The following is a 17,927-nucleotide window of genomic DNA, read 5'->3' on the forward strand; positions in this document are numbered from 1 at the left end:
TGTTTCATAAGCACCAACTGAAATTTTCAGTCTTCAGGTCAGCAATTATAAACTTTATTAAAAAACGCACAGTAATGACTAACAGCAAACAAGTCAGTTCACTCAATGGCCACCTTGCAGCTATTTATCTGTAGAAAGAGGCAGCTCATCTCTGTGAATGGCAAAAGATGAAATCTCCAAAATTATTTGTAAAGATTACATTTCAACAACACACTAAAAAATACATTATTTTAGGATTTACGTATTTCAATTTAATAACAAAATTCCATCAAATTGAATTGAGTAATCTTTAACCAAATAAAATAAATAAATAAATAAATAAAAAACTAAATATTTTACATTTTAGTCATTTAATTTTGTTAAAAATTACACAATTCAAATACAGTAGATGGAATTTTATTATCAAATTTAAATGCATAAATCATACAAATAGGGTAAAATACTTTTAGAGTGCAAATTTAAAATTAGCAATAAAATCAGACAACGTTATCTTAAATTTAGCTTCTTGTGCTCAAATTACAGGCTGGTCCAGTTAATGCGCATGCACATTTCAGGCAATTAGGCTAGTTCTTTTAACTGAAAGGCGGGAATTTCTGTCCCTAATACCATATTGAGTATTACAATTTCTCCCATTTATATTTCTAGGAGTGGTTCATCTTTTCCCACTCATACTGTCTCTGGTAACAGATTCCTCATGTATACATGAAAAGGCGACCACACAGAAATAATTCTGGGTTTGCATGCACTTTTTAATCCCTCAACATGTCTTTTTGCTCACTAAATTGGTTCACCTGGAGGGCACAATTTTATACATGTAAGACATTCTCTCAGGGAGAGGAACATGCACTCATCAGTAAGCAAATGGTGAAGTATATACTTGACTGTCTCTACCCTAAGCAGCATTTGCATTGAGTGAGAATCCAGGGGGCCTCTAGGTCTAATTCTATTCATTTCATAGGTGATTCATGAGGGTGAAGACAAATTAGGTCTATTCAAGGGGTTGTCAAGGGAACCGCACACTTATTTTACACATCTAATGCACGGAGAAACACACTCCAATTTGTTCTTGTATTTTAAAATGGTAGAGCATGGCGGTAGAAACAGATTCCCAGGAAACACAACAAGTAAAGAAAACAAAAAATGTATGCCATAAAGGCACTGTACTGTAAGTCACTTTGGAAAAAAGCATCTGTCAAATGCAAAAAGGTAAATGTATATTTTTAATTTTACCACATGTTTATAATTCTATTGCATGTGAAGTCTCAAACGTAACCAGTTCTTACAGTAATATACTCACCATATTTAAACAAAAACAAAAGTGAAATAAGAAAGGAGAGAACTTAATTTCAAAAACAAAAAAATGCCACAAAACACAATGAGGGCATCTTCATCCCTTCTGAGCAAACCGAGTGAATGACAACATTCTGCTGAATCCCATTGTATACAAGCCAAACTTCGGAAGGAATACACACACCTCGTGCCAACTTCTTTATAACACAGGCTCTTTCTGCTGGTCAATTGACTCAGCAAATGAATAATCTAATTAGCATGCACAGTAGTGAATGCAAAATCTATAAAAACAGCTCAGTCTCATTCATCTAATGTTTTTTTTAAATAATGAAAATGATTGACAAATGAACCTACTTGGGGAAGAGTCTGAACTTCAAAGAAGCTCTGAATGGGTTTGATCGTGTCTGTTTAGCTTTCTATCAAGAATGAAAGATAAATTACAATCCATTCATCTTCAAAAACACATTTATGTAAGTGTCTAACCCAGAACTGTGCAAAAGGACATTTGCTTTCATCTAATAATTCGATTTTGGCTACAGAAGACTAAGAGTGGGAGGTGAGAGCATGATTATTTTTTCATTTTCATGGGAAAACAGCTATCAATATACTGCATGTTTCTTTATAGCCATGGCATAGGAGAACAATGAACATGCTTCAGGAGTGTCTCTAAAACTCTGAAACCCAAATATGAAAATATTGTCATCATTTACCACTCCCATGTCATTCCAGCCCCACGTTATTTCCTCTCTTCTGTGAAACACAAAAAGAGATCTTAGGCAGATTGTGTGTGCTTCACTTTTCCATACAAGGACATTTTATTGTTATTTATACTGCCAAGCTAAAAAAAAAAAGGACAAAAAAAGTATAATTAAAGTAGTTTGCGCGACTTGCACACTAAATTCCATGTCTTTTGAATTTATAAGATTTTTAAGAAATTTAAGTCACTGTTCACTAATAATCTTCCCCTCTGCCGTACCTCTCAAACCTCATTTGTGGTAGGGCTTTGCCAATACTATCAAATATCAACATATCGCAATTGTAACGAATGAGGCTTCAGCCGACCACCAGAGGGAGCCCTCGCCCGAATACTGACACTGTACCATTTCTTCTATGGTTACTTCCTATTTGAACCATATAAATAGCCATGCTCTTCCATTATGACTTTGCGAAGTATTGCCAGTTTCACTGCCTTGCCAAGCGTTATTCTCGTTGCCTGTTTATTGCCTGCTTGTTATGATCATTGTGCCTGCTTTACTGGATTATCGATATTGGATTACTGTTTTGCTCTGTTTGCCTGGTTGGACTGATTACCTGTGTAACGACTACTTTACCTGCTTCAACGATTACGTCTCTGCCTTATGTCTTGGATTTTTCTGCTGATTGTAATAAACATCTTGCATATGGATTCTACCTTCGCCTCCATGTCGAGTCCATTACAGAATACTTCGCCACCAATGAATCCAGCGGAAGTTTCTCAGCTCCAGGCTGCATTCGCTCATCAGAGCGAACTGCTCAAAAGTTTCCAGGAACAACTGAACCACCTAAGAGCTGAAAATGAGAATAATCACCCGCTATATCCATTCTCTTCCATCTCCACAAACTACACCGGTAAGATTCGCTCTTCCTGATAAGTTTGATGGCTCGCCAGAGAAATGTAAGGGATTTTTACGTCAATGTAAACTATATTTCTCCAATCAACAAGAGTCATTCAGTCAGGAGTCCAAGAAATGTGCCTTTATGATGACATTACTTACCGGTAAAGCACTAGACTGGGCCTCAGCTGTTTGGGAGAGTGATAATCGGCTTCAAACGTCATTTGATTACTTTGCTTCCCAGATCCATGAAGTGTTTGAATACCCATTTCATCTCCCACACAACACAGTTTCACTCTTCCCATTGAGCTCTTCTTTGGTGATACACTGAAATGTGTTTCTGCACTCGTCGACTCAGGGCTGCCGTGAATTTAATTCACCAAGGTCTAGTACGGGAACTCCATATCCCAACAGTACCTTGTATATCCACCGTTAACATTACTGCTGTGAATAATGCACCTATAGGCACAGGAATCACTCACCAAACAGTTCCAATGACACTACGGATTGGATTGTTTCATACAGAGATCACATCTCTTTATATCATCAACTCACCCAAGTATCCTCTCATCCTGGGTCATCCATGGCTGGCTATCCATGATCCCATCTCCTGGAACCAGGGTGAGTTAAAACGATGGTCAGAATATTGTCAGTCTAATTGTCTTCATGTCACAGTCACCATGCCATGTTTGACTACCAGCATCAAAAGTCCTGAGAACCAAGCTCAAGTCCAGGTCCTGAGGGAATATTCTGAATTTGCAGACCCATCATCATCCATGGGACTGTGCTGTTTAGTTACTACCCAACATGGCACCTCCTAGGAGCAAAGCCTATCCATTGTCAAGACCTGAAACCATGGCCATGGAGATTTGTTGAAGAGGCTTTAGCTTCAGGGTTCATTCGTCCTTCCACCTCACCAGCTGCAGCAGGCTTCTTCGTTGAGAAGAAAGATCAAGTACAGGTACCCACTCCCTCTTGTTCTGTCTGCCCTGGAACAACTACGTGAAGCATGCATCTACACAAAACTGGATTTGAGAAGTGCATACAACCTGATTCGTATCAGAGAGGGAGACAAGTGGAAAACCACATTTATCACCACTAGGGGGCACTATGAATACCAGGTGATGCCTTATGGCCTGGCCAACGCACCAGCTGTGATCCAGTCATTCATCAATGAGGTTTTCAGAGACCTCCTCAACAGATGTGTCATTGCCTACATTGACGACATACTCATTTACTCTCAAGATAAAGCACAACACAAAGACGTTAAAATGGTCCTCTCCCGCCTGCTGAAACACCTACTCTACATGACAGCAGAGAAATGTGAGTTCCATGTTACCCATACAACGTTCTTAGGGTATATCATTAGCCATAGATGTGTTGAGATGGATGACTCCAAGATTAAGGCAGTCATGGAGTGGCCAAGACCCAACACTGTTAAGGAGCTACAATGTTTCCTGGGTTTTGCGAACATCTACAAGAGGTTTATCCGCAACTACAGTCTCATCTCTGCCCCCTTAATGTCTTTGCTCAAAGGAAAACCATCCAAGCTACCATGGAGTGACTCTGCTCAAAAAGCCTTTGCCACCTTCAAGACAAGTTTCACGACCGCCCCCATTCTCAAGCACCCAGATCCTAACCAACCATTCATTGTGGAAGTGGATGCCTCAGACTGCAGCATAGGGGCAGTTCTCTCTCAACGCCACGGTAACCCTGGAAAACTTTATTCTTGTGCTTTCTTTTCCCGTAAACTGAACTCAGCTGAAAGGAACTATGATGTTGGAAACAAAGAACTACTCTCCATGAAGGCTGTGCTAGAAGAGTGGCACCACTGGCTTGAAGGTTCTGTCCATCCATTCCAAGTAATCACCAACCATAAGAACCTCGAATACATCAAGGGAGCAAAACGTCTTAATCCACAACAAGCCCGATGGTCACTCTTCTTCACAAGGTTCCAATTCACAGTCACCTACTGCCCTGGCAGTAAGAACTGCAAAGCTGATGCTCTCTCCTGTCATCATGATCCCCTTCACAACACACCTCAAAATGAATCTACACTCCCACCTTCTGTCATCATTGCACCCATAAGCTGGGACATCATGGAAGAGATCTAAAGAGCCCAACATGCATACCCTGCACCACCTGAATGCCCTCCAACAAAACATTATGTACCACGCACTCTACACCAAAGAACAATCTCCCTCAGCACTGGACACCCTGGCATCCAGAAAGCTATAAGCCTGGTATGTAACTCATTTTGGTGGCCTTCAATCATTAATGATGTCACTACATACGTTAAAGCATGTCAAGTTTGTGCAAAGTCTAAAACCCCCAGAGAACTGCCAGCCGGCCTGCTATAGCCACTGCCTATCCCTCAGAGACCCTGGTTCCACCTGTCCATCGTCTTCATCACCGATCTACCAAACTCCAATGGGTATACCACCATCTTTGTTATCATTGATCGTTTCTCTAAGTCATGCAGACTAATCCCAGTGAAAGGTCTTCCCACTGCCATGGAAAATGCTAACGCTCTGTTCCACCAAGTTTTCAGGATCTATGGTCTGCCAGAAGACATAGTGTCTGACCGGGGACCACAGTTCACTTCCAGAGTCTGGCAGGCTTTCTGTAAACAGCTGGAAATCAATGTCAGCCTCACGTCTGGTTATCATCCTCAGGCAAATGGACAGGTGGAGAGACTAAACCAGGAAATCAGCAGATACCTCAGGTCTTACTGAAGTCGAGAACAACAGAGGTGGTGCGACTTCCTCCCAAGAGCTGAATATGCCCAGAACTCCCTCACGCACTCATCTACTGGACTCACTCCCTTCCAATGTGTGCTGGGCTACCAACCTCCTATGTTCCCTTGGTTGGGTGAACCCTCTACAGTGCCAGCGGTGGATGATTGGATCAGGCGGAGCAAGCAAGTGTGGGACAGTGCGCACGTCAGATTGCAGCGGGCCGTTCGGGCCCAACAGATCCAAGCTGATCGACGGAGGTGTCCCCACCCTGACTATCAACCTGGCCAGAGTCTGGCTATCTACATGAGACCTCAAGTTGCAGCTACCCTGCAGGAAACTCAGCCCCAGGTATGTTCATCCGTTCAGAATTGTAAGACAAATCAATCCTGTAACTTACCGAATGGAGCTACCTGCTAACTACCGCATCTCTCCTTCCTTTCATGTGTCATTGGTGAAACCTGTCCACCCGACATCTGGCCCCGGAACCACGGATCCTGAGCCTCCTCCTCCACTGGAGATAGACGGATCACCTGCTTACATGGTCAGAGAGATCATAGACTCACATCATCGAGGGGGCCAGATGCAGTACCTGGTGGACTGGGAAGGTTATGGACCAGAGGAGAGATCTTGGGTAGCCGCCAAGGACATTCTTGACCCATCATTGATCCATGACTTCCACCGAGCGCACCCGAATCGTCCTGCACCATGACCAAGGGGACAACCCAGAAGAAGTACACCGGGAGTTGTTCGTAGAGGGGGTGGTAACGAATGATGTTGGTATCCCTTCAGCCGACCACCAGAGGGAGCCCTCGCCTGAAAACTGACACTTTACCATTTCTTCTATGGTTACTTCCTATTGAAACTTATAAATAGCCATGCTCTTCCATTATGAAGTATTGCCAGTTTCACTGCCTTACCAAGCATTATTCTCATTGCCTGTTTACTGCCTACTTGTTATGACCATTGTGTCTGCTTAACTGGATTACCGATTTTGGATTACTGTTTTGCTCTGTTTGCCTGGTTGGACTGATTACCTGTGTAACGACTACTTTGCCTGCTTCAACGATTACGTCTCTGCCTTGTGTCTTGGATTTGTCTGCTGATTGTAATAAACTTCTTGCATATGGATTCTACCTTCGCCTCCATGTCGAGTCCATTACAGCAATACTTTTCCTTAAGATATTATATCGATACTTTTGATCCCTGTATCAATATTTTTATACAACTATTTGTGTATTCATATCAAGTTCAATAAAGACGAAGCATGTCATCTTAAGTTCAAACTCAGAACGCTGTTTCTCAGTGCAGTCAGAGACACTTATGAGGTGGGAGAAAAACTGAAACTGGGCCCATTTCTCTCATGGACACGCTGGTCATCTCATGCCTCTCACTAGGGCTGTGCAAAATATTAATTTTCTGACTAACTGAAATCTTCATTTGATTATATCAAGATTGATTCTTAAAATCCCACTTGAGAACCAATAACGTTTGGCACTTATGTCAAACCTGCCGTGACATCTAAAAGTGCCATTTTTTTTTTATTAAACAAAAGCACAAATTAGATTTCTGGCAGAGAGGAAGATTAGCAGTGAACAATGACTTAAATTTCAGTCTGTTCAACACACAAAGCTATCATATGGCTTCAAAAAAACTTAGAAAATAGCGCACAGCTTGGGTGGGCTACTTTTATGATAATTTTACGGTGATGCTATGTTCTTTTTTGAAGCTTAGCAGTATAAATCACCATCCATTTTCATTGTATGGAAAAGATCAGGTCGGATATTCTATCTAACATCTCATTTTTTGTTCCACAGAAGAAAGAAAACAATACAGGGTCTATACGACATTAGGGTAAGTAAATAATACACCATTTCTTTAAAGTATCCTCAAAAACACATTAAAACAAGCAATCCCTTTTTGCATATCACATGAGGCCTTAAATGTTTTCAAGTGGGCTGTGCGTACAAAGAATGAAGCACCACAGCTATAAAATAGAATAAAAAACGGAAGAAATGGAGCTGATTTGTGTAAAAAGTAAACTTATCTATCAATCTGAAGTTCAAACAAAACCCGAACATCATAAAACTTATATGCATTTCCTAGTTAGCCTAAAAAAACATTTATTAAGACAGACAGTCACCCTTTTCACAAGACATATTATGGTTTCTAAATATAGAAGAAGGTTTTCATCTCACAAGTGATCTTCAAAGTGGAGCGCTTGTTTCTACCATATCAGCTCTAATTTTATTTGGCACCGAAGCTATAAATCCTTAATAATGGATTCTGAGACTTCTACAGCACTGGCTAAGTACATATGGCAGGTTTATAATTAGATCGTTTCTTGAACCCATCAATAACAGATTGAGATAGAAAACAGTTTTGCAATAAAATGATTAAAACACAGCCAGAGCTGTATTCAGGTTTTCCTCCACAATATGACAACGTGTCAATCAAAAGACATCCCAGTAGGAGCAAACCCATCCTCTATGGATTGTAGTTATTACTCTTGCACAGTCATACCCTTACTTACATTTATATACTTGGTGTACACACAAAGAGAGATGAATCATGATGCAGATAGGGATGCACACATTTATGAATAGAGTTTGAAATATCCTACCGCTGTCTTCAATGGAAAAGTAGAAAATGTCACTTGTGGCATTATCTTCATCTCGGATCACGTAGCAAATATGCATGTCATCAATGTCAGCTGAGGGAGGAAAAATTCAAACAGATGAGTGTGACTTTTTCTAAACTATATTAGATCTTTAACTAAGTGCTCTTAAGAGGTGCTCTTTATTGCTTTATATAGATTATTACAATATAGATCAATTATAAGTTGTCTCTAACTGTAAGAGTGATTATATACGATGAGTAAGGGATAATGTACAGCCAGCCAGTCATTATCGCAAAATAACCCCCTTCAGGGTTATTAAAGGTCAACTTGTCAGGGTTTAGGACTATTTTGCGATAATAATTGGATGACAGTAAATTCTCAGTTACTTATCAAATATCACATATATTTAGCCAAACAGTAACAATCAACTAAGCTAATTAGCTCCTGAAATGTAAAACAATGACCAACTAATTGCATTTTATCCGGCTTTTTACATGACTACTTCTAAATCAATAAATCAGTAAACATGAAATATTGATTTAAATTTAAATTAATTTTGTGAGAGAAGGCTGAATGATATGAGAGACATGAAACTTGCACAACTATGAAGAAAATTGGTTGACAACAGTCAATTATACAGTTTAGCGGTCATTATACAACAACTGCAGAATGCTGCGACTGACCAATCAGAATCAAAAATTCCAGAGGGCAGTGTAATAAGCTTTTAAGCTTTTGTACACATGAATGTTACATTTTGAATGACATACTCAGATGCAAACATTTCTATATGATGCAGATTGCAACCCACTTTCAAGTAAGGGCATTTTGCCACCTGCTTTCTCCATACTTCACAGAGGGCTGCCAACAGCACCAGACTGCATTATGTCTGAGCTTTATCAATTGGAGAGAGTTTCATTTACAGTGAGAGAAATATGAGGCACTAAAGCCGTGGTACATCAATTCCCTTCTGAGTGAAAATAATCTATAAAGAGCCACAGGGTTCCAGCTGGTACTCATCCATTCATTTCTTCATCACCATCTCCTTTGCCTAAACTTTGGAGTGTATTTCATGTACTGTACACGGTGGTTTCTGAGAGGTTCTTGCATCTACAGCCTAGCCTATCGTCAATATTTGATGTCAAAACATTTCTCTTCAAAGGGGCCAGCTCATAAAAATGTAAACCCATCATTTTCAAATGCCCACAAGGGAGCAGCAACTTTATTTACAGTCAGTAGCCCTCACCAACACCCCCCAACTGTTAAATTCCCTTGAAATATTCAAAGAGAATCTGAAAAAGGAGGCTATTTAAAGGGGAAACAGTCGCAAGCTGAGCACGTCTCCTGCTAGCTTTGACATTTACAAGTTTTTACAACTCTACTCAGAAAGGCCTTTTAACTCCCCAGACCACAAGCATAATTGTTGCCTTTCCCTAACTCTGGGGGGAAATGGCTTTTGCACCATGAATTATATAATATTGGTCTTATTCAATGCCAAAACATCTTGTGACAAATGTTGTTGACACCATCCTTTTGAGGCAATGTTTGGATCTTACTATTTCAGGACAAATATCCACACGATAGCACTAAAGAAACTGTCAAATATCCTAAAGCTCTTAGCATTTTTAAAGGAATATTTCACCAAAGATATGAAGATTCTCATCACTTACTCACCTTTACTGAAAAAAATCATTTTGTGGTGAAGTAAATATAGCACAAAAGTTAGTTTAAGCGTGAACTTCAAAATATTAATTAAATTCTACATTCAAACATGTAAATATGAATGCTCTAGCTCATAAGTAAATATTATTTATGATTGTTATTTTTACAATGTGTCATCTAAAGTAAAAACCGTGTCATTTTTTTTTTTGTGTGCTAATTTTAGCAAATTTCATTGGTAAATAAAATAAATAAATTTTTCTTAACTTTTTGAAGCTGGTGTTCCCAGCATGCACTGGGCTTGAATAATTAATAAGCTTGCATGGTTTCACCGTTTGTCACCATTTTCATTGTAAAAATTTTTTTTTTACATTTGGTAACTTCTTGTTTTGTCCAGCCTTAAGTACATTTTTTACTCAAAATTACCCGTTTATGATTCAAAAATAATCTGATGATGATGTTTTTTGCACCAAGTGTTGACGCCTGTGTGCGCAACTTTAAATCTTGTTTTTATTGTCAGTAATGCAGAATTATGTTGCCTAATAGACTATTTAGGAAGCGTTAAGCTCTCCTGTGGGAGGCTTCTGTATGTCATTTAGTACATGATTAAACATATGTTTGTAAGGAAAATTCAAAACGTGCAATGTTCTAATAAAATGTTTATTTAAATTTTACTCTGTCTATATAAGCAGCATGTATTTCATATTTGTAAGTAAAAGTTACTGAATTTACAAAAATGTTTAAGTTAATTTACTCACATTAATCAATATTATGTTATAAAGTTAAGTAGATTTTACTTAGTTTTTTACCATTAAGGTTTACTTAATTTTTATTTTGCACACAGTTAAGTAAATCTTACTAGTTATTTTTTTCAGTGCTCATGCTGTTCTAAACCTGTATGACTTTCTTTCTTCCACAGAACACAAAAGGAGATGTTAGGCAGAATGTTACACTGCACAAAGTAAAGTCAGTCCCTAACATTCTTTCTAACATCTCCTTTTTTGTGTTCCAATGAAAATAGAAATTCATAAGGGTTCAGAACAACATGAAGGTGAATAAATCATGACAGATTTTTTTTTTGGATGAACTATCCCTTTAAGTACATTATATAGGCCTCCATTAAATTTGTATTGCCATATGCAATATTAAAAGATCATATTTATGTTAACACAGTAGTATCCTCACAGTATTTATGTTAATACAACATTATCATTCATACACTAATACATCTCTGCATCGGACACATTTTTCATTTGCAATTTTAGAGGATCATGTTTATGTTAATACATTATTCTCACATTCTTTATGTTAATACAGTTTTCTCACGCATATCACATTGTCATATCTGTGCATCAATTTAACTTTAAATTAATTAACGCTGTATGAAATTAAAGTCTTACCTTGAGTGAATGTGGTGATTGTGGCATTGCCTTTTCCCAAGTCAATGAGGTATCCATGCTCTGCGCCCACAGAAATTTTAAAAGTCACTGCTCTTTGAGGGCTATCTCTGTCCACTGCCTTTAAAGTTTTACTGGTGATCAGGAACCCTAAGTGTCCAGTGGGGAGAATTCTCAAAGTTGTACCACCCTTGTTAGTTACAACTTGAGGAACTCCATTGTCCACAGAAAGAATTGTGATTTTCATCATCTGAGGCTTGCGTGTTGCATAAATTGTGTCAGGGAACACGTAAAAGTCGGTGTGAGTTCCATCAGTAATGGTGAACGAGAAGCTGTCTGAGGCAGACTCAGTCCCATCGTGCTTGTAGCTGATCAGGTTCTCATTCAGGTCCTGCATGGTAAAGGAAGAGACAGGCCGGGTATTGTTGAAGAGCAACTTGCCATGTATGGGAACCTGAGTGATTGTGAACTTCAAAAGCTGGTCGACTGTATCACGGTCCTCTACCGTCAACTCAAAAGGTGTGATTAACTTATTTTCACCTTCATTAACAACCAGTCTGTGAATGGTGACCACAGGCTTTTTGTTATCCACATCTGTTATTGATACACGAAAGGTGCGGAAAACTGGGTTGTAACCATCCGTCACCTCAAACTCAAAGCTGTCCATCTTGATCTCGTCATCAGAAGTATGGATGTAGTAGATCTTATTACCAGCAAGCTGAAGCTGAGTGAAGGAAATAATGGGCATACCTGGTGTATCAGTGCACTCCAGGTGGCCTCTAATAGGGGCACGGGTAATGGTGAAGACCAGGTGCTCATCAGGGCTGTTGTGATCACTAGTGCTGAGAAGGTCTGTTGTTAGGGTCACCCGCCCCCCTTCTTTAAGAGAAACACCTTTACTGATCACATCAGGGAACACCATGTCTATGCCACCTACAGTAACATAGAAGTACCTGTCAATCAGAGGATTGATGCCATCAGTGACGTCAAATTTAATGAGGTCACGAACTCCCTCTTGTCCATTGTGAATGTACAAGATCATATCTTGGTCCACCTCACTTTGTGTGAAGTTCATTCCAATGGTTATGTTTTGTAGCGTTCCAAATGGTGTTCTCTTTTGTAAAAATCCTTGATTGGGACCATAACGGATGACGTAAGTTAGAGTGCTGTCTTCTGTATCCAGATCAGTAGCTTTCAAAACTTTGTTGTTGATTATTTTCACTTCTCCGATCTCTATTTCGAGGCCATCGTTGATTGCCATCCTTGGTGTTTCATCATCAACTAAAATGATCATAATCATGACAGTTTTCTCCACTGTAAACTTCCCATCAGTAAGAAGAATTTCGAAACTGTCCTCTGTGGTTTCAGAATTATCATGCTCGTAAACAATACTCGAAGCTTCTCGAATCTGATAAAGAGTGAAGTTAGTCACAGGAATGGTGCCAGAGGTTAACTGATTGAGAATATATCCGTGTTTTGGAGGCTTTGAAATAATAAACGTGAGCTCACCCACTGGAATATCAGCATCGGCACCGTTTAATATTGGGGTGTCAATCACAATGTTCATGCCTTCCATCACAACAAACTCTCTCATATGTATCTCTGGCTTCTCATCGTTGGATGGGATGATCAATATTGGGAAAAAGTGCCTCTCGGAAAAGTTTATCCCATCTGAACACCTGAAAGTAAACCTGTCCTCAACCGGCTCCACACCTTTATGGATACTTTGCACATAATAAATGTGATTCTGCCTAATGTCTTTGATTGTGAAAGCACTAATGGCAATCCCAGATCTGGATTTCTCAGAGCCTGGTGCTGGGGAGATATTCTCTACATAGCCAGAGGTGGGCTGCACGATAATTGTGCAAAGAAGGTCATCATTAGGGGTGTCAATGTCATTAGCACTAATGTGCAAAATTTCAATCACGTTCTTCTCGCCCTCTATGACACTAAATGGTGGGCCAACAAAAACCTCAGGGGCCTGACTGTCCAATGGTAGAATGGTGACCTGTACTCGAACCCCTTTGATTTTATTGCCCCCCACAGTCCATTCATCTGACATATCAGTGAGCGTCAGATTAAAGAAGTCGTGTTTCGTTGTCGAGCCAATTTCACCACTAGTGTGTGCATATACCACCAAGCCACTAATGATGTCTGCTTGAGTGAAACTATTGGATGACACACCATTTACTAATATTTCACCAAACACTGGGGGATCCTCCACTATAAATGTCAGTCTGAGGTCATCGGTGTCCTCATCCCTTCCCTGAATGACATTGGTTGTGATCTCAGTGGCTCCGTTCTCCAAAACATCAATGTAAGAACCGATAGTGCCTTCAGGAAGACTGATAGTTGGAGCTTCATCATCAATAGGCTTAACATTGACCTTCACTGTGATTGTGACAACGTGGACACCATCACTGACATCCAGTTGGAAGAAATCGCTGGTTGACTCAGCTCCATTGTGAACATAATATATTCTGCCATTAGATATATCTTCCAGGTTGAATGAATTCCCTTCAGTCATATCGATGAATGTGTACTTGATCTGACCATGCTTTGGAGGCTGGGTTATTGTAAACAGTATCCGTGCACTGTCAGTGTCAGCATCTGTGGTGTCCAACTCAGCACGCGTAATGACGTGTGCTCCTCGCTCTTGCACAGTGAAACCAGTGTTGGTAATCTGGGGGGGCTTGTTGTCAACAGGCTGCAAAAATATGGTGAAAACTCCATTAATACTGTTTCCAGCCGTGTCTTCAACTTTGTAATGGAACTGCACCACATGCGGTGTTATCCCAAGCTCAAGATCAGGAGGCTTGTATGCTATCTTGTGATGATTAATCTGTGCCTGAGTGAACTCTGAGACCTCTAAATCGGGGCTTTCAGTCAAAACAATGGTTCCCAGAATGCCAGGGCTGTTCTCATCTGTGTCTGTGGGTGGCTGGGTAATGGTGTACTTCAAATCCCTATCCTCTGAGTCTAAATCAGTGTAGCGCAATAATTTCTTTCGAAAGTAAGTGAGCTGGTACTCGTGAACAGTAACTTGCAGAGTGGTGCCGGGATAAAGCTCTGGAGGAAGATCATCAATGGGAAGAACTTTGATGATGAATGAATTCTCACCTGATTGGTTTGGTGGGTCATTGTCATCTTGCACATGGAAAACAAACTGATCCATAATGGTTTTTGTATTATGTGGTCCAATATGCCTGTAAAATAGCTTCCCTTCTGTGATGTCTTGTTGGAACCATTCTGTCACTACTTTCTCATACATTTCATCATCTGCATTGAACCTCCATGTAGAGGGATCCTCAGGTGCATCCGATTGACGTAACATTACTTCTCCAACAGTAGAGTAGGGAGGCACCATTATGAATTTAATTGTTGAATCTTCAGAGTCAATGTCTGCCGCACTAAGCATTAAAGGTGAAATGGGCATCATTTGGTTTTTGAACAAGACTAAACCTGTGTTGGCATTAATTATAGGCGGCTCATCATCGGTTGGCACCACAGTAATGGGAAATAGGAACTCGACTTCATGTTTGCCATCTGTCATCCTAAAAATTATATTGTCGCTATACGTATCACTGCCATCGTGCTGGTAGATGACGCTGCCTATATCAAGATCGGCTGGCGTGAAGTATTTTCGCCTTGACCCCAGTACTGTAAGCTCACCATGGCGCAGCCCATTAATAACCGTGATTTGGACATTGTCTAAATTGTCCTCGTCACTAATTTGTAGGTTTTGTAAACTGGACAGCGACCTCGACTGACCCTCATAGAGCAGCTGCCCAGTGTTACGGGTTACAACCGGTGCTAGAGTGTTCATTGGCTTGACCACTATCATAAAAGCAAAGGGGTCCGATACAGCCCCCTCAGTGTCTACAACTTCAAACTCGATTTGAAAAATTCTCTCAGCATCCGAATCCACAGAGGGAGGTTTGTAGGCTATTTTCAGGTCTTTCAGGTCTCCATGATAAAAAGATGTGATGGGCAAATTCCTGTCGTCTGTGCTTACAATGTAACCTTCCTCAAAAGACAGTGGAGAAGTGATGTTAAATATTAAATCATCAGGATTTGACTCAACATCCTCGGCCGCAAGCATGTCATGGGTTATAGCCGTCATCACAAACTGGTCAACCTCCATCATCATCATCGCAACAAAACTCGGTTTAGGAGCAGTGTTTTCCTCACCCTCTTTTATAAGCACCACAATTTGGAAAAACTCTTGCTTTAGAACATTCGCCTCTTTGTCTTGTAATTCTAAATACATGGGAATATAGTCTCGATTTGGAGAGCGATGTGCAAAAGTATGCTGATAGCGTATGTTCATCCTGACAAATTCATCACAGTCCACAGCTTTTGCTAATTTACCATCATCAACCAGCTTTCCATACCTGGGCAAAGAGCTGCCACTGGCCAGAGATGTAATTTTACACATATGAGCATTTCTATCATAGGTGAACTCCAGGATTTTCTTATCAACAGGATTACTCATCCCAAGCAGCTTCTCCACAAGCAGAGGCATGTGTTTGGTGAGAATCTCAAGCTGTGTGAAGATCACCTCCACTTCCATCATAAAAGGGATGATGACTGTATCAGTCTGTGTATCATATCTCAGCTGAAGTCTCACTCTGTCTTTTGAGGGGCTCCTAGATCCGAAATGTGAGTATTTAACATCGTTTGGACCAAATTCACAAGGAAACTTTTTAGGGGACAGCTGTCCCGGTCTCTGTGACAGTGGATCATTATCCAGAACTGTCATGATGCACTTGTCTCCGGGTTGAACTTGTATCACCAGATCGTTTATCGGATCAATATAGACAGATCTGCCAAAGGGAACCCGTATTCCATTATTGGCAACGAGAATAGCATCCTCTGAAAGTTCAGATCTTAATCCATAGGTTAATCTCAAACGTTCAAATTCCTGTGCGGATGCACTGTAAATCAATATAATGAGAAACAATTGATAACGAGATGCAAAAGCACTACGTTGCCGCTGCTCTGATATACTCCAAGCCATTTGTGATGTGAACCAGAACGATTAGTTTCAAAATCCGTGGTAAGAAAGAGAAAGTGGAAAAAAGTTAAAAGAAAGTAAAGGCGCAATCCCAAAATCTCCCATTCGCATCCGCGCAGAGGCGCAGCATTCTCCCTAAAAAGCTCGCGCTAAGAAATAAACTTCATGCCTCGCGGAGCCGTACGAGGAGACCACGCCCCCTATTAATCGATTGGCTCATATTCACGGTGGAATGCGTTCGGTGAGCTCTAATTGGTCGCACGCTGTGTCACTCAGAGACAAGCGGAGACAGTTCAGCATGGCTTCAGAAGGAATGAATTGTGGGGTAAAGTGTTCTGCCTTTTGTTCAAAGAAACAGATTTTACATTTGGATAAACGTTAGATATGAATAACTCTTTATTTCATCGTGGGTTTACTTCTGTAGTCTTGGTGCTATTCACTCTCTGAGGCATTTACATTTCCTTTTGATGGTAAAAAAAAAATAAATAAAAATGTAAAAAAAATCTTAAGGTTAACAATAATAAAAAAGGAAGAAAACAAATAATGCAAAAAGAATGTTGAGGGAAATGCTAAATAGAAAAGATGAAGTTGGTTGTTAGTGGTCTGAGATCCATTACAGCCACTGTGCACCAGCTCTCTCTGGTGGTGAAAGTGGAAATCATGGATTTTACTGTTTCTGTTCATACTTGGGACTGGGACAAAATAATGTAATTTGAATGGTTTTTAATGTAGTTTGTACAAAATACTGTATATTATTATTATTATTATTATTATTATTATTATTATTATTGTTATTATTATTATTATTAAAGAGTATTTCTAAATAAAAATCTCCTTTTTTTTAAATTGTGAAAATCTCTATGCACATACATTTAGATTGGCAAGAAAGCTCATATACCTGACTTTGCTGTTATATTGGGGATAAATATACCCTGTTCACTTAATGAATGTAAATATTTTGCACATAATTTTTTTGTGCCAAACGATGCCAAATAAAAAGGATTTTTTTGAAGCAACAAATTGGCCTACTATTTTTCCACACATAGTAAATGAGTCTTAATACATGGAAGTATAGAATTGCATTTATGTTTAAGAAAAGGGTACTTTTGCAAGTGTATCATATTTAGAGGTCTATGGCATTAAAAACTTTGGAAATCCTTGTATTAAAGTATTCCATGTCATGCAAATATTCTTGCATTGCGATGTTCCAACCAAGATCCTCAGAATTCCAAATTAATTCTTCAAAATGACACTCAAAAACCAGGCATGTCAGTTATTTAGGTCAAATGTTCCTTGGGACTATAGCTGTATACCAAATCCGCACATGTGATGGCTTTTATTGACTGATAAGATATGCACATCTTTCTGAGCAGCTGCTAAAGGATGTGAGAGAACTGAGCATGTGCCAGAGAGAGCGGCGAACACAATAAACTCAGCAGCAGTCTGGGCAACTACTGTATATCTTTATATTTGAGCAAGTCAACATATTTTGCAATTATAATGCAATCAAATGCTTGTATGGCAAATTGCAATTGTAAAGCAGCCATTTGAAGTGCTAAATATTCTGTAAATACTACTGTGAATCTACATTTAAAATTTTATATGTATTATTGCTGATGT

General features: G+C 39.6%; 1 protein-coding gene across 1 annotated transcript in view; it reads right to left on the bottom strand.

Annotated features, from left to right (window-relative positions):
• The window catches only part of LOC127422165 (FRAS1-related extracellular matrix protein 2-like), a 154,119-nt gene that overhangs the window by 107,546 nt on the left and 28,646 nt on the right, over window positions 1-17,927 (bottom strand). The window contains exons 2-3 of the mRNA XM_051665502.1: window positions 11,294-16,227; window positions 8,241-8,330 (exon numbers count right to left, since the gene is read on the bottom strand). Of these exons, the coding sequence (XP_051521462.1) occupies window positions 8,241-8,330; window positions 11,294-16,227 (5,024 nt within the window). The remainder of the gene's footprint in view (window positions 1-8,240; window positions 8,331-11,293; window positions 16,228-17,927) is intronic.

The sequence above is a fragment of the Myxocyprinus asiaticus genome, chromosome 31 (genome assembly GCF_019703515.2).
Source record: "Myxocyprinus asiaticus isolate MX2 ecotype Aquarium Trade chromosome 31, UBuf_Myxa_2, whole genome shotgun sequence".
Taxonomy (NCBI): Eukaryota; Metazoa; Chordata; class Actinopteri; order Cypriniformes; family Catostomidae; genus Myxocyprinus; species Myxocyprinus asiaticus.